General features: G+C 45.8%; 2 protein-coding genes across 2 annotated transcripts in view; both read left to right on the top strand.

The window, feature by feature from the left end:
* acss1 (acyl-CoA synthetase short chain family member 1) overlaps positions 1 to 13250 on the top strand; it is a gene marked incomplete at both ends in the record, with an annotated part of 30257 nt that extends 17007 nt beyond the window's left edge. The window contains 6 exons of the mRNA XM_083988640.1: positions 2915 to 3027; positions 7578 to 7704; positions 10552 to 10679; positions 11623 to 11686; positions 12826 to 12947; positions 13074 to 13250. Of these exons, the coding sequence (XP_083844766.1) occupies positions 2915 to 3027; positions 7578 to 7704; positions 10552 to 10679; positions 11623 to 11686; positions 12826 to 12947; positions 13074 to 13250 (731 nt within the window). The remainder of the gene's footprint in view (positions 1 to 2914; positions 3028 to 7577; positions 7705 to 10551; positions 10680 to 11622; positions 11687 to 12825; positions 12948 to 13073) is intronic.
* Positions 13251 to 14401: 1151 nt separating this feature from the next.
* LOC310998531 (uncharacterized protein) lies at positions 14402 to 17465 on the top strand (the record flags this gene model as incomplete). The annotated part of the gene is made up of 5 exons (XM_083988639.1): positions 14402 to 14512; positions 15464 to 15481; positions 15632 to 16024; positions 16066 to 17344; positions 17419 to 17465. The coding sequence occupies 4 exons, from the start codon at positions 14402 to 14404 to the stop codon at positions 17302 to 17304; spliced, it is 1761 nt and encodes a 586-aa protein (XP_083844765.1). The 3' UTR covers positions 17305 to 17344; positions 17419 to 17465.
* Positions 17466 to 17576: the final 111 nt, after the last annotated feature.

The following is a 17576-nucleotide window of genomic DNA, read 5'->3' as shown; positions in this document are numbered from 1 at the left end:
AAATATTGTATGTTCTTTTTGGTTTTTAATATTTTTATTAGCTATTGAATGAAGCGTGCGCTGGATTTTTGAAAAAAATGACCGAAAATTGCTGATTTTCAATATAAAAAATGATCGGAGGTGAACGATTTTTTACGTGGTATCAGACCCTTGGATATGTCAAAGATTAGTAACAAAACTGATTTTGATGCATTATTAGTTTTTTTGTAGGTTCAGTTTTTCCAAAAGAATCACACTTGTAACATTCGTGGACGTTTTTGTCCCATTGACTTCCATTAAAACCACATTTTTTGATTGCAGGGCTATAACAGCATAAAAACATGCATTCTGCAATCTCAGTGGCTTCTCCTCTTCAGAAGAGGTCAAATTTGAAGATTTTACTGTCCATCACCAAATGGCGCCATCTGGTGATGGACAGTAAAATCTTCAAATTTGACCTCTTCTGAAGAGGAGAAGCCACTGAGATTGCAAATTTTGTATTAATTTTTTTACTTTTACAGCCCTGCAACGCCCTGCGATGAAAAATGTGGTTTCAATGGAAGTCAATGGCCTCTAGGGGGTGCAATTTTGGAAAAACTGAACCTACAAAAAAACTAATAATGCATCAAAATCAGTTTTGTTACTAATCTTTGACATATCCAAGGGTCTGATATCACGTAAAAAATCGTTCACCTCCGATCATTTTTTATAGTGAAAATCAGCAATTTTCGGTCAGTTTTTTTCAAAATCCAGCGCACGCTTCATTCAATAGCTAATAAAAATATTAAAAACCAAAAAGAACATACAATATTTAGTATTTTTGGAAAGAACAGAAGTTGACTGAAAAATGTGTAAAAAAAAATTTGAAAAAAATATTTATCTGACACATTTTTAGAGCAGTTGTTTATAGAGGACGTTTTTGACCTCGAATGTCATAAGTGTGATTATTTTGGCAACTTTTGAATTATTGACCTTAGAAAAAAATTTCAAAATTTTTTTGGAACGTTACAAAAAAAAAAGCTTATTAGGAAAGAATCATGCCATTTCAAGTCATACAGTGAAAGTTATGGCCAAGAAACTAGTAAAAAATGCCCCTAGTGGACGTTTTTGTCCCCGAATGTAACAAGAGGGTTAAAGCAGAAGTAAGGTGAATATTTGTGTTAATATAAGTCTTAAATAGTTGTATCTTCCGACAGCAATCACTTCTATAGAGTGTTTGGTCTGAAACACGGGTCTGTCAGTCACTCTGCTCTGCTCTGAGCCCAGGAGAAAACTTTCCTTGTATCCTACAACCTTTATCCAATGAGGAGAGAGAACGGCATAAAGGGGCAGTCCTCTCTGTGTGTGCAGCCAAGGGATGCGCCTGAATGTGGTGACGTTACGTAGGGACGAGGGCGGGGGCTGCTAACTCCATCTGCTGACAGGAAGTTAGACAAAACCACCGGATCGCTTACTGCTGCTTTAACACAATGCAAAGTTCTTTAAAAGAGCTCGGCCTTAAACACATGAAAAGAGAAATGTTTTAACCTGGATTCAAAAATGCATTGACTTGGGTCTGATTTCAGTCATTTGTAGTGGGTATAAACTGAAATATATTAATGCATTTTCAGTGGGTTTACTGAGTATCACATAGACTACACCACTGGTTTCACTGATTTACCGTCTTATTGTGTTGCTGTTTAGTGCTTATTTTAACTGTAGAGCACTTAAATAAAGCTAGAATATAGTATAAGCTATAAATAAAGACAGAACAGTCTCATCTCCTCCTGTCAGCTCCTCACACCGAGGAACATCTGGAGCTCTGAAACATCTGGAGGAGGAAGTTTATAAATAGATTTTATTCTGAAGTTTGAGAGTCGAATTAAGACTAAAATAAGCTGATAAATAACTACGGCTGCAGCCAGGTCTCTGGTCTCTGGTCTGTGATCAGCAGCAGAACATCTGCAGCTGCACAAAACCAATTAAGATCAAACCACACACACACACACACACACACACACACACACACACACACACACACACACACACACACACACACACACACACACAGAGACTGGGCGTTCGAGGATCACTGGCAGCAGAGAGAGAGAGTGACCTAGTTGTGGTCCGGTCAGTGACGGTGATGAGAGCAGAGCAGAGCGCCCCCCAGTGGAGACACTAAGTCAAAGTCAAAGTGTCTTTATTTGTCCCAAACAGGGAAAATTGATTTGCAGCCAGGAAGATCCACACATTCAAACACACATACACACAACTAGACAACACCAGAGAACATGTAACATTGAATGATCAGATTAAAAGGAGATAAAATATATTAAAAAGTGCCAATGTACAAACAAATAAATAATAAACAGCATGGGGCCTAAAGTGCAAATGCAACGGGCAGGTTACAACAGCCGTGAAACAGTCTGTATATACGTACAGGCCAAAAGTTTGGACACACTCAATGCATTTCCTTTATTTTCATGACTATTTACATTGTAGATTCTCAGTGAAATTCCACTAATGAACCTGACAAGGCTTCACCACCTGTGAAGTGAAAACCATGTTCAGGTCAGGTTCACCTCTTGAAGCTCATCATGAGAATGCCAAGAGTGTGTAAAGCAGTAATCAGAGCAAAGGGGGGCTACTTTGAAGAAACTAGAATTGGTGGAGGCAGAGATAGAGGAGGAGGAGGAAGAAGGAGAGGAAGAAGAAAAGAAGAAAGAGAAGACAAAGAAGAAAAGAAAAAGTGTTTTCAGTTACTTAACACTTTTTTGTTAATTCCACATGTGTTCATTCATAGTCATTCATAACACAACACCAGACAGGAGGCTTTTATTTTGAAGAGCTGATGTAGTTCCTGTGTGTGTGTGTGTGTGTGTGTGTGTGTGTGTGTGTGTGTGTGTGTGTGTGTGTGTGTGTGTGTGTGTGTGTGTGTGTGTGTGTGTGTGTGCAGAGACCGGGGGTGTGTGCATCGCCCCGCGCCCGGCCGAGGACGGCGCCGCCATCGTTCCCGCCATGGCCATGAGGCCGTTCTTTGGGATCCAGCCGGTCCTCATGGGGGAGCAGGTGACACACACACACACACACACACACACACACACACACACACACACTCTTGGGTCACCATGGCAACGGATGCTGAACTCCAGAGGTCCTCGAATCCTTGAATCCAATTGGACCTTTGAATCCTTGGATCCTTAGATCTGTCCTGCCCCAGCAGTGGCAGAGCATCTATTTGGGGTGACTGGGGGCCACAGTTCAGAAGAAGAACAGCTTTTGGACAATCTGCTTTCTCTGTTAAAGTCATAGGGAGGTGGAACTCTACCTACACACATAAGAGACTCAGGAAGACTAGTAGAATTGAAGTCCAGCCTAAAGCTCTGGCTAAAAGAAACACAAAGTGTAACCACCTATGACTGACAGGCCTGTACTCTGATCACACTGATGGATTTTTATGTATCGTATTTAGTGTACTGACGGCCGTTGTTTCTTCTGTCTGCCTGTCCAGGGATAACAGATGTAAATTAGCTGTCAGCTAACTCTGGTACAATTACTTTAATTGTGCGCTGTCCCTGTAAAAATAAAGTAGCCTAATAAAAAAAAAAAAAAAAAGGATCCTTAGATCCTTGAATCCTTGAATAGCCTAAGTGTTGTATGTGTTGTAGTTGTTGTGTTAGTGATGCAGAGAGGCTGTTCCTTCACCGTCAAGACTCAATGAACGGGTTGACTGAAGTGTTTCTATAGAGACCCCCCGTCCCATGATTACTTTTTTCATGTTGTGAGACGGTGTAGCCTAGTGGAAAATAAAAGAAGAGTAGCTACTTCAATTTGCCATGTTTTGTTGTATTTTAATATATTTTGATGAGATGTAGTTTTTATTGGGTAAATCATACCAGACGTTAGTGAAGCTGTTGTAGAGTTAAACTCCTGGATGTTAACGGTCTCATCCAGAGAAGCTTCCTGCTCGATTCCCACCAGGGAGTTCTGGTTCCCATAGCAACAGGTGAATGAACAGGAAGTAACAGAAACCTGGAACTCGGTGGCGAGTTCACGTCACGTTTACACGTATCGTCAGTTTTATGCTGCGTTCAAAACAACTCAGAGGTCGGGATTCCCAACTCAGAAATTTCCGACTTCCAACGTCATTGCGTTCACGCTGCAGGAACTCGGAAGAATAAAACCATGGATACTTGAAGGAAGTTTGTCGTATTGTGGCTCAGAGCTGAACAGGAAAAATCACTGCAGCAGTAAATGATGTTTATTTTGGAGGAGAGGAGACGCTGCAGATGAGTGCACATATAATGTTACAGCCTTGATAACAGTTAAACCTTATTTCATCACATACGAGGAAACACAATTTCTCACCATACAACAATCACAGCTTAATATAAACGTATTTCATAGAGGCTACTGCAATACTACACTAAAATATGCATTAAAACCTCAACAAATAACTTCAAATGTCTAAATTCTAACCGTTTAAGACGAGGGCATGACGCCATGTTTTCATGTTGTCGTGACGTCAAGTCAGAAAGTCAGAGCTCTGATGTGATACCAGAGTTTCACACCTTTAATTTCCGAGTTCGACGCCGTTCAATTCATTTTTTACAACTCGGAGCTCGTTGTTTTCCGACTTCCGAGTCGTCTTGAACGCAGCAAAAGTGTCAACTAAGATATTAACCAACTGGCTGATTGGGATCCTTGAGTCCTTGAGTCCTTGAGTCCTAGATCCTAGATCCTTGGAGGATCAGTAGTGTGATCATCTCTGGTCCAATCAGCTGCTGGTCTCTGAGTGTCGTTGACCTCTCGTGACCTCTGGATGTGAGAGGGCGAGCGAGCCTTGGAGAGCCTCTCTCTCTCTATTACAGCTGCAGCAGCTGTTTGTTGTGATTAACGCCGTCCAATCACACGCTGCTAATCCAGCTTCATCATCACTCCACTTTACAGCAGATGAGATTAAAGTCCATTAGGTCCTTCAGCTGCAGCCGCTCACTTTCTCTGAAATCCTCCTCTTCCTCCTCCTCTTCCTCGTCTTCATCTTCATCATCCTCACCAGGATTTAACGTGACCTCGTTACCACTGAGGAAGACCTCGCTGCATCTTCATCACCAGCTGCAACTGTTGTTGACCCAAGTGAACTCTGCTCCGTGAAGATTTAATATCAACGATCTGTTGATTTTAATGGAAGAGAGAACAGCAGCACTCGTCTCCTTCTTATTGACTTTTATTACAAACTGCGTCGGCGCTGACAGCCACACAGAGCGGTGTCAACAACATCTTCCTCAGTGTGTCACCTTGAAGTCCCAGTCTGTAACTTATTTGTCTTTTTATGATCAAAAATCAAACCTGTCTTTCATAAATCCGTATTTGACTGAAGGTGAATCACAGCTGCTACAGATGAAAGCTTTCTGGTTCCTTAGAATGAGTTGTTACAAGTCGTTACAAATACATAAGTGGGCGACGCACCGAACCGAGGCGGCCATGTTGCATCGTGACCGTAGGTAACCACGGAAACGGCCTGTTAAAACTGTCACCACTGTGTAGTGTGAGGAAGGACGGAGACACTGGTGTTGCATTCAGGTGCAGTCAGGCAGACGGCCGTCGGCAAACCAACCGGATGATATTTTACTCCACCAGAGAAAGACGGTAAAACAACACCAAACAATGCTGATGATTGGGGGTGAGTCGCGAGCGTCATACACTATATTACCAAAAGTATTCGCTCACCCATTCAAATGATCAGAATCAGGTGTCCTAATCACTTGGCCTGGCCCCAGGTGTATAAATTCCCTTAGTTCCAGTGAAAGGAACTTTGAATGCTTCAGGTTACCAAAACATTTTGGACGATTCCATGCTCCCAACCTTGTGGGAACAGTTTGGAGCGGGCCCCTTCCTCTTCCAACATGACTGTGCACCAGTGCACAAAGCAAGGTCCATAAAGACGTGGATGACAGAGTCTGGTGTGGATGAACTTGACTGGCCTGCACAGAGTCCTGACCTGAACCCGATAGAACACCTTTGGGATGAATTAGAGCGGAGACTGAGAGCCAGGCCTTCTCGACCAACATCAGTGTGTGACCTCACCAATGCGCTTTTGGAAGAATGGTCAAAAATTCCTATAAACACTCTCCTCAACCTTGTGGACAGTCTTCCCAGAAGAGTTGAAGCTGTAATAGCTGCAAAAGGTGGACCGACATCATATTGAATTCTATGAGTTAGGAATGGGATGGCACTTCAGTTCATAGAATGAGTAAAGGCAGGTGAGCGAATACTTTTGGTAATATAGTGTATGTCTTGGTAGAGCACGGCCGCTGCAGCGACCCTCCGACAGTCCCATCGCTGCGTGTCAATCCCCCCTCTCACTTTCTCTCCGCGCCCCCGTCTCTCTCCAGCTGCCCTTTCAAAAATAAAAGCATAAAAAGCCTGAGAAAAAAACAAAGTAGGGGAAACACTGCTTTGTTTTCTCTGTCTTTTTATGGTTTAGTAATTCTTTCATTGGTGCAGTAGCAGCGTTCAGTTACCACGAGCGTAGTTGTGACCTGTTGTGATCATAGATGGCATGGCATATATTTTTTATATAAGTCCCTTTGAAATATAGGAGTCCCATGACCAGCCAAACTACTAAAAAAAAGCGTGATTTATAGTCCAGAATATGGCACTTTTGGCATATGGCACCAGGGCCGTTGCTAGGAATTCTGGGCCCCCTGAAAGAATACTAAAGTGGGCCCCTCCCCCTAACTTTTCCACTTTTTTTCATAGACTACGTATGTAGTATCATTTCCTGGCAATACAGGACTAGTTAAATATAAAACACAATTTTATACAATATATATAAGTAGGGGGTCCCCGCTCCATCTCTCCATCAGTTTGGGGGTCCTTGGCCTGGAAAACGTTGAAGACCCCTGCCTTAAAGGTGACACACTGAGGAAGACGTTGTTGAAAGAAACCGGTGTGTGTGCTGTAGCGCCGACGCAGTTTGTAATAAAAGTCAATGAGAAGGAGACGAGCGCTGCTGTTCTCTCTGCTTTTTCTTGAAGTGTGATTTTTGGCCGTGCAGCTCTTCAGCTTTTTCCTGAAGGCTTTTTTTGGAGAGTGCGTGTTTTTCTTTGATTTATTTTAATGGACACAACTGATCGATACGAATATCTACTGATCGATATCACTGATTATATTATATATATATATATATTTGTCTAATTTCTAGTCAAAACTAATCTCATTCTACTTAAAATAAGACTCATCACATTTAAAAAGCAGCTTGTTTTTAGACACAAGACAAGTTTTTCTTCCTCATTACAAACACAAAACAACTTGCTTTCACTTTTTCTACTTATTTCAAGTGAAAATTAGTTTGAAACAAGTGAAAATGATCTAAAAACAAGTTGATTTTTAGGTGATGAGTCTTATTTTAAGTGTAAAGAGTTTAGTTTTGACTAGAAATGAGACAAATATTCTTGGAAAGATTTTGAGTTTTTTACAGTGCATCCTTCTTGAGGAGTTCAACAGCATCTGTTGCCATGGTGATTTACCTGATAAACAACAACCGTAACCTGAAGTTACCACGGTGGCCTGAGATCTGTGTGTGTGTGTGTGTGTGTGTGTGTGTGTGTGTGCAGGGCGAGGTTCTCCATGGCAACTCGGTCAGCGGCGCTCTGTGTCTGTCTCAGCCGTGGCCTGGGATGGCTCGCGGTATCTATGGCGACCACCAGAGATTCGTAGACGCCTACTTCAAAACGTTTCCTGGTCAGTCGGTGTGTGTGTGTGTGTGTGTGTGTGTGTGTGTGTGTGTGTGTGTGTGTGTGTGTGTGTGTGTGTGTGTGTGTGTGTGTGTGTGTGTGTGTGTGTGTGTGTGTGTGTGTGTGTGTGTGTGTGTGTGTGTGTGTGTGTGTGTGTGTGTGTGTGTGTGTGTGTGTGTGTGTGTGTGTGTGTGTGTGTGTGTGTGTGTGTGTGTGTGTGTGTGTGTGTGTGTTACTGTGTGTGTGTGTGTGTGTGTGTGTGTGTGTGTGTGTGTGTGTGTGTGTGTTACTGTGTGTGTGTGTGTGTGTGTGTGTGTGTGTGTGTGTGTGTGTGTGTGTGTGTGTGTTACTGTGTGTGTGTGTGTGTGTGTGTGTGTGTGTGTGTGTGTGTGTGTGTGTGTGTTACTGTGTGTGTGTGTGTGTGTGTGTGTGTGTGTGTGTGTGTGTGTGTGTGTTACTGTGTGTGTGTGTGTGTGTGTGTGTGTGTGTGTGTGTGTGTGTGTGTGTTACTGTGTGTGTGTGTGTGTGTGTGTGTGTGTGTGTTACTGTGTGTGTGTGTGTGTGTGTGTGTGTGTGTGTGTGTGTGTGTGTGTGTGTGTGTGTGTGTGTGTGTGTGTGTGTGTGTGTGTGTTACTGTGTGTGTGTGTGTGTGTGTGTGTGTGTGTGTGTGTGTGTGTGTTACTGTGTGTGTGTGTGTGTGTGTGTGTGTGTGTGTGTGTGTGTGTGTGTGTGTGTGTGTGTGTGTGTGTGTGTGTTACTGTGTGTGTGTGTGTGTGTGTGTGTGTGTGTGTGTGTGTGTGTTACTGTGTGTGTGTGTGTGTGTGTGTGTGTGTGTGTGTGTGTGTGTGTGTGTGTGTGTTACTGTGTGTGTGTGTGTGTGTGTGTGTGTGTGTGTGTGTGTGTGTGTGTGTGTGTGTGTGTGTGTGTGTGTGTGTGTTACTGTGTGTGTGTGTGTGTGTGTGTGTGTGTGTGTGTGTGTGTGTTACTGTGTGTGTGTGTGTGTGTGTGTGTGTGTGTGTGTGTGTGTGTGTGTGTGTGTGTGTGTTACTGTGTGTGTGTGTGTGTGTGTGTGTGTGTGTTACTGTGTGTGTGTGTGTGTGTGTGTGTGTGTGTGTGTGTGTGTGTGTGTGTTACTGTGTGTGTGTGTGTGTGTGTGTGTGTGTGTGTGTGTGTGTGTGTTACTGTGTGTGTGTGTGTGTGTGTGTGTGTGTGTGTGTGTGTGTGTGTGTGTGTGTGTGTTACTGTGTGTGTGTGTGTGTGTGTGTGTGTGTGTGTTACTGTGTGTGTTACTGTGTGTGTGTGTGTGTGTGTGTGTGTGTGTGTGTGTGTGTGTGTGTGTTACTGTGTGTGTGTGTGTGTGTGTGTGTGTGTGTGTGTGTGTGTGTGTGTGTGTGTGTGTGTGTGTGTGTGTGTGTGTGTGTGTGTGTGTGTGTGTGTGTTACTGTGTGTGTGTGTGTGTGTGTGTGTGTGTGTGTGTGTGTGTGTGTGTGTGTGTGTTACTGTGTGTGTGTGTGTGTGTGTGTGTGTGTGTGTGTGTGTGTGTGTGTGTTACTGTGTGTGTGTGTGTGTGTGTGTGTGTGTGTGTGTGTGTGTGTGTGTGTGTGTTACTGTGTGTGTGTGTGTGTGTGTGTGTGTGTGTTACTGTGTGTGTGTGTGTGTGTGTGTGTGTGTGTGTGTGTGTGTGTGTGTTACTGTGTGTGTGTGTGTGTGTGTGTGTGTGTGTGTGTGTGTGTGTGTGTGTGTTACTGTGTGTGTGTGTGTGTGTGTGTGTGTGTGTGTGTGTGTGTTACTGTGTGTGTGTGTGTGTGTGTGTGTGTGTGTGTGTGTGTGTGTGTGTGTGTGTGTGTGTGTTACTGTGTGTGTGTGTGTGTGTGTGTGTGTGTGTGTGTGTGTGTGTGTTACTGTGTGTGTGTGTGTGTGTGTGTGTGTGTGTGTGTGTGTGTGTGTGTGTGTGTGTGTGTGTGTGTTACTGTGTGTGTGTGTGTGTGTGTGTGTGTGTGTGTGTGTGTGTGTTACTGTGTGTGTGTGTGTGTGTGTGTGTGTGTGTGTGTGTGTGTGTGTGTGTGTGTGTGTTACTGTGTGTGTGTGTGTGTGTGTGTGTGTGTGTGTGTGTGTGTGTGTGTGTGTGTGTGTGTGTGTGTGTGTGTTACTGTGTGTGTGTGTGTGTGTGTGTGTGTGTGTGTGTGTGTGTGTGTGTGTGTGTGTGTGTGTGTGTTACTGTGTGTGTGTGTGTGTGTGTGTGTGTGTGTGTGTGTGTGTGTGTGTGTGTGTGTGTGTGTGTGTTACTGTGTGTGTGTGTGTGTGTGTGTGTGTGTGTGTGTGTTACTGTGTGTGTGTGTGTGTGTGTGTGTGTGTGTGTGTGTGTGTGTGTGTGTGTGTTACTGTGTGTGTGTGTGTGTGTGTGTGTGTGTGTGTGTGTGTGTGTGTGTGTGTGTTACTGTGTGTGTGTGTGTGTGTGTGTGTGTGTGTGTGTGTGTGTGTGTGTGTGTGTGTGTGTGTGTTACTGTGTGTGTGTGTGTGTGTGTGTGTGTGTGTGTTACTGTGTGTGTTACTGTGTGTGTGTGTGTGTGTGTGTGTGTGTGTGTGTGTGTGTTACTGTGTGTGTGTGTGTGTGTGTGTGTGTGTGTGTGTGTGTGTGTGTGTGTGTGTGTTACTGTGTGTGTGTGTGTTACTGTGTGTGTGTGTGTGTGTGTGTGTGTGTGTGTTACTGTGTGTGTTACTGTGTGTGTGTGTGTGTGTGTGTGTGTGTGTGTGTGTGTGTGTGTGTGTGTGTTACTGTGTGTGTGTGTGTGTGTGTGTGTGTGTGTGTGTGTGTGTGTTTGACCTGTGATGACATCATCTCTCTCTCCACCAGGTGTGTACTTCAGCGGTGACGGAGCGACGCGCAGCGAGGACGGTCTCTACCAGATCACCGGCCGCATGGACGACGTCATCAACGTCAGCGGACACCGGCTGGGGACGGCCGAGATAGAGGACGCACTGGTGAGAGAGAGACACACACACACACACACACACACACACACACACACACACACACACACAGCGATCAGAGTGTGTGATGATGAGAAGAAGAACATGTTGAAATACGGCTGAAAGCTGAAAGCTGGAAGCTGAATGAGCTGAATAAATTGTTGAAACTAAGCTGAAAAGATGAAACAACATCTGAAGAGAAAAACTAAAACATGTAAGATGGAGGCTGTGTGAGATGGTTGGAAATGACTTGAATTGTTGAAGATCAGTATGAAGAAATTGAAAGGCTGAAGTCTAATCAGATTTATTTAAACTGACAGCTTAGAAACATTTTTGAACCATTACTGATATAGATTTAAGCAATATCACACGAGAGGGAGTGCTGTTGTACTGTATATCAGCACGGGTGTGATTCGGTCGTAGGCACGAGGCCGCAGGCAATCAATTTCATGTAGTTTTTATTCAACCAGAAACACATATTATCCAATAAAATAGCCTCACTGTGGAAAAGCTGTTCCCAGCTGTCCAGACGTTAGCTCCAAGTAGCTCTGTCACTGCTCAGTCCCCTCTACAATTGTTAACCCTCTGGAGGTGAAAGTTCACCTTCAACATGTCAATTACACTACTTTACTACATTTTTAACATCGTAAAAACATCGACTGTCTTTTGCTACCGACTGCACGGTTAACAACCAATCAGATTGCCGGATTTCACCTTTCCGTTTTATAAGGAACACTATCTGAAGAGTTAAAGTAGAATAATATAGAAGTAGCCTAGTTACAATCCGTTAAAGGGAAGAAGAAGTAAGAACAACTACAATAACTAAAATGTTTGAGGAAAATGCAGAAATCCTGCATATTTAAAGTGCAGCAGTTGAAGGGCTGGAATCTGAAATAGTTGAGAAAAGATTCATATTATTAATAATAATAATAATGATGTCGTCGTTGTTCTGCAGGATGAACATCCAGATGTTCCAGAAACAGCTGTGATTGGAATCCCACATGACATCAAAGGAGAAGGTGAGTTAAACTTCAACTCCCATCATCCTCTGGGGTTAAAGGACGATTCCTGTCAAACTCAACCATCTGGCTCTAGTTTCTAATGTTTTAGGTCTAAATGAAGGATTCTGAAGGTTTTATTTTTACTGTCACCTGTCCTGCAGTAGTTGTGTCTGTCCCTGCGTCGCCACGGCAACGATGAATGGGAGCGGACAGCTTTTCCACTGTCGAGGCTGTTTACATCCCTCAAAACTGCATTTTTTTTATTTCCATTAAAACACACCGAGGGGTTTGTTACCTTCTAGAAAGACGACATGTTTGCAAATGGAGCTGATACAAAGTCTCATGAAGTCGAGTCTGAGCTGATAAAACAAACAGGAGCTTTTCCCTAGTGCCTCACCTTTCTTCTTCTTTTTTCTCTTTTTTCTGTTACTTGAACTTAATTTATCTCACCTTTCTCCATTTATTTATTTAGTGTTGTTATCATACTACTATTATTTTTTATTATCATCATCTTCCCTGATCTTCATTTCTTTTTAAGACAAGGTATGTTCATATTGTTTCTTTACTTAGTTTAAATTATTTGTAAGGTGAAGGTGAGGTCATGCTATAAGCCTTTCACCTGCACATCACATTTTCTTCCTCCCTATTAAGAGAGATAAGTAAATGTATTGGTTTTATTTCATATGTGCAAATAAATAAAGTCTAAAAACCGGCTGAAGCTTCAGACCTGTAAACACAGTTAACCCTCAACGTGACTCTCAGTGAGACTTTGTATCAGCTCCGTTTGCAAACATGTCGTCTTTCTAGAAGTGAACAAACCCCTTGGTGTCTGTTTGAAGACATCTTACATATGTGGGGAAAAAAAGTGGTTTTGAGGGATGGAAACAGCCTCAACAGCGTCAGATAAAACCTTCAGATTCCTTCATTTAGACCTAAAACATTAGAAACTAGAGCCAGATGGTTGAATTTGACAGGAATCGTCCTTTAAGTCTGAGAGAGACTGAGACTCTGCTGCCTCCTGCTGGTCGGACCGTGGAAACACAGAAGAACAGTTTATACTATATTTATCTCTGTGTGTGTGTGTGTGTGTGTGTGTGTGTGTGTGTGTGTGTGTGTGTGTGTGTGTGTGTGTGTGTGTGTGTGTGTGTGTGTGTCAGTGCCGTTTGCCTTCGTGGTGCTGAAAGAGGCCGTGACCTTCGACCCCCCCGTCGTCCTGCAGCAGCTCAGGGAACTCGTCTCCACCAAGATCGCCAAGTACGCCGTCCCCGAGCACTTCCTGGTAGGTCACCGCCCGTCGGCCAATCGGCTCTCAGCTCAGCTCAGCTCAGGTTTAGTGAAGCCGTCAGCCAATCGGAGCGCAGGTGGCCCGTTGCCCCTAGTGACGGCGGTGGTTCTCTGTCTGCAGGTGGTGAAGCGGCTGCCGAAGACTCGCTCCGGGAAGATCATGAGGCGCATCCTCAGGAAGGTTGCCATGGAGACGACCGGCGACCTCGGCGACGTGTCGACTCTGGACGACCCGTCCGTCGTCAAGGAGATCGTCGAGGCGCACGCGCTGTACAGGAAGGAGAAGAAGAAGAAGTAGGAGGATGACATCATCAGACACTGATCCAGGTTCAGGAAATGATGTCACCGGCAAAACTGTGATGTCATCAGAGGAAACTTCCTGTTTTTATCTCAAATCTGAGTCTGTAAACGGTAATAAACACTTTAATAAATAATATAATTAAAACTGTAACAAACATTGTTATAACTTAAATAAACTGTGTAATAAAAACTTTAATAAAGAGTTTAATAAACACTGTAATTAAGACTTGATCAGTTTTTGCCTCAGATGATTTTATCAGATTTTATTGACGATTCTTTGAACTGTTGATTAGTTCATTGTTTGTTTGTTTGTTTAATTGTTTATTACTGATGTGAAATAAACATGAACTCTGATGTTTGTTGTTCTAAACAGATGATGTCATCATGTTCAATAAACTAAAGTCAGATCACGACGTCATGAAGAGTTTTATTTCATGTGAGTGTAAACACATCTTTGTTTTGTTTTGTTTTTTCTCTAAATCTCAATAAAGTTATTTTATAAAAACAAAGTGATGAATGAACTGATGTTTGTTTATTATTCATTTAGTTTGATTTAACCCTCCTGTTCCCTTCCTTCCTTCCTTCCTTCCTTCCTTCCTCTTTTGATCCAATCTGTTGCCTCCCTCCATCTTTCTTTTTTCCTCTTTCCCTTCCTTCATCATTACTTCTTCTTCCTTCCTTTTTTAACCCCATTGACCCAATCAGTTCCCTCTCTCCTTCCATCTTTCCTTCCCTTTTCCCTTCCTTCTTTCCTCCCATCTTTCCCTTCGTCCTTCCTTCCTTGACCCTGAACAGGAGGTTTAATAAATGTTGTTTTTCCTGTTCCATCTGTTACTGTGTTAAATCTTTATTGAAATGCTGACATGTTAAGCTCAGTTTCAAAATATATTTTATATTGAAATTTGCTGCTTGTAAGACTTGTATTTCTAATAAATATATAAAAAATTAAAAAATAAAAATGTTGTTGCTGCTGTTTGACCTCCGGCCAGCAGGGGGCGACAGGCCCCTCCTCCCCCCGCTGCTGCTGCTGCCGTAAACGCTGCTGCTGCCGTAAGTGGAGCCGGTGTCGCAGCGACAACAACAGCAGCTGTGTTGTTGTTGCTCAGAGACGATGCAGTTTGTTTGTTTGTTTTCTGAACTTAAAGCAACATGCTCGTGCCGCTCGTGCAGCGCCTCGTCTCTGACGTCATGGAGGAGTTCACGGTGACCGCGAGGACAGAGATCTGCCAGAGGCTGCAGGCACGAGACTCTCACACCGAGGTGGGCCGTGACGTCACTGACCGGCTGTTGCCGCAGCGACGACTCGTAATATTATATTATATAATATAATATTATATTGTATTATATTATATTATATATTATATTATTACACCTAAAGACTTGACATGATATTAGGACAGTTTGTTATAGTGAGGAGGTAACAGACTCAGTAGATGGAGCTTCACAATAACAGAAGGAAACTTTGATAAAACTTTACAACCTCATCAGATAAACTAGTCTGGACCTCAGCATGTAGAGGGTTAAAACTCAGCAGAGACTGTGACACTAACAAGATGAAAGAAGTTTCTGTTAAGATTAAACATTTAAATGATCCTGTTAATCAGATGTTAATGTAACTGAACTTTCTGTAACAGGAGGAAAACATGTCATCTCTACTGTGAATGTTCTTCATCTATTTGTTTTGGGTAAAACAGATATGAAGCTTAAACTTTTGAAAGATATAATTCTCTCATATGATGAAAAAAAGCTTAAAGGGATAGTCCAACATTTAGTCAAACTGGCCCATCACCATAATCCCTATAGTCATAGCAGTAGGTTTGTTACCTTTAATTGTCGGTGCAAGCTGTTTTTAGAACGGCGGAGCAGAGCCGTGAGCTGCTCAGAGCTACGCTACGGAGGCTCATTATGGGATTTCTTGATTTCCCTCATCAAACTCATCAAATACACAATCCAAAAACTCCACAACGCTCTTGTGGACAAGTTGTGAGCTGCACATTCACCACGCTATGAGATAATAACACAACGTTACCACACAGAGTTGTTTTAGAGGGAAATACAGAGACTGTTGATGAAAAACTGTCCCTGAAGGCAACGCGCATCAGTGGTTTTGCATGAATTTCCCTCTACAACAACTCTGTGTGGTAACGTTGTGTTATTATCTCATAGTTAACAATGTTGAATCTTTTTCCACACGTTTCCTGTGTGTTTCAGGAGCAGCTTCTGTCTGAGGTGAAGAAACTCTGTGAGACTCTGCTGCAGGAGCTGAGGAGGCTGCTGGGGGGGGACCAGGACCGGGACCAGGACCAGAACCAGGACCAGGACCGGGACCAGGACCAGGACCAGGACCAGAACCAGGACCAGAACCAGGACCAGGACCAGGACCAGGACCAGGACCAGGAGAAAAAGGAGCAGCAGGACTCGGCCCCTCCTGCAGCAGAGGAAGTGAACGGCCAATCGGAGGATCCTTCCTCCGACCTCGGCCAATCAGAGGCTCCTTCCTCCGACCTCGGCCAATCAGAGGCTCCTTCCTCCGACCTCGGCCAATCAGAGGCTCCTTCCTCAGCCCCCGGCCAATTAGAGGCTCCTTCCTCAGCCCCCGGCCAATCAGAGGCTCCTTCCTCAGCCCCCGGCCAATCAGAGGCTCCTTCCTCCGACCTCGGCCAATCGGAGGCTCCTTCCTCCGCCCTCGGCCAATCAGAGGCCGGCGGCAGCACCAGGCTCGGCCCCTTCCCCTGTGCGCTGTGTGGGCGGAGCTTCTCCAGCCGCAGCAGCGTGCGCGTGCGGACCGCCGGCGCCACCGCCTCACCTGTCAGAGCGCCGCCAGCGGTGGCGCCGGCAGCGAGGCGTTCAGGTGCAGCGAGGCGTTCAGGTGCAGCGAGTGCGGGGAGGAGTTCTCCAGCTGCAGCGACCTGGCGGCGCACCGCGGCGTCCACTCGGCGCTCAAACGCTTCACCTGCGGCGTCTGCCAGAAGAGCTTCACCACGCGCCGCAGCGTGCACGTGCACCAGCAGACCGTGCACGGCGGCGTGAAGCCGTTCAGCTGCAGCGTGTGTGGGCGGAGCTTCAGCCAGCGCGGCGGCCTCACGGCTCACCTCAGGACTCACTCCGGCGAGCGGCCGCACGGCTGCAGCGTCTGTGGGCGGAGCTTCTCCAGCCGCAGCGCGCTGAGCGTGCACCGCCGCACGCACACCGGAGAGAAGAGCTTCAGCTGCGACGTGTGTGGGCGGAGCTTCAGCGTGGCGGCCAACCTCACCCGCCACCGCCTCGTGCACTCCGGCCGCCGCGACTTCAGCTGCGACGTGTGCGGCCGCGGCTTCACGCAGGCGGGACACCTGAAGACGCACGCGGCCGTGCACGGCGCCGCGCCCGCCTTCATCTGCGGCGCCTGCGGGAAAGGCTTCCGGCAGCGCGGCGCCCTGCTCGCGCACGAGCGCCGCCACGCCGGCGTCGCACCGTTCAGCTGCAGCGACTGCAACAAGAACTTCTCCTCGTCCACGTCGCTGAAGCGCCACCAGCGGACGCACGGCGAGCGGCCGCAGCACGCCTGCGCAGAGTGCGGGAAGAGTTTCTCCTCCGCTCGGACGCTGAAGACTCACCTGCAGCTGCACGCCGGCGGCGGCGGCGGCGGCGGGAAGCCGTTCTCCTGCGACGTGTGCGGCCGCGGCTACAGCTCGCTCAGCTACCTGCGGCTGCACCGGCGCCGCCACTCAGAGGGGAAACCGTTCGGCTGCGCTCAGTGTGATAAAACCTTCTCCACGCGGGCCAGCGCCAGCCTGCACGGCCGCGTGCACAGCGGCGAGAAGCCGTTCGTGTGCGAGGTGTGCGGCGCCGGCTTCAGCGTGGCGCAGAACCTGGTGCGGCACAAGCGCGTGCACAGCGGCGAGAAGCCGTTCGAGTGCCCAGAGTGTGGGAAGAAGTTCAGCCAGAACAACAACCTCAAGTCTCACCTGCTGGTGCACGCGGGGGCGCGGCCGTACAGCTGCAGCCGCTGTGGGCGGAGCTTCTCCTCCAGCAGGAGCCTCAGGGAGCACCGCTGTAGCTCCGCCCCCTGACACCGGTGTAGCTCCGCCCCCTGAGAGGAGGAGCACAGGTGTAGCTCCGCCCCCTGATGCAGCTGTAGCTCCACCCCCTGAGGGGAGGGGCCACACACACACTTCCTGCTGCAGAACCAGACTGTGATGAGTTCAGGGGTCGTGGGTCAAATGTGTTTCTGATGTGTTTTATTTACATGAAGCAGAAAAATAAAATAAACAAAATAAAAACTGATCCATCTCTGGTTTAATGAATCATTCAACTGTTCTTCTTTAAAGTTGTTCATTTGTAT

The sequence above is a fragment of the Trachurus trachurus genome, assembly GCF_905171665.1.
Source record: "Trachurus trachurus genome assembly, chromosome: 15".
Lineage (NCBI taxonomy): Eukaryota > Metazoa > Chordata > Actinopteri > Carangiformes > Carangidae > Trachurus > Trachurus trachurus.
This window is presented reverse-complemented; position numbering and strand designations above follow the sequence as displayed.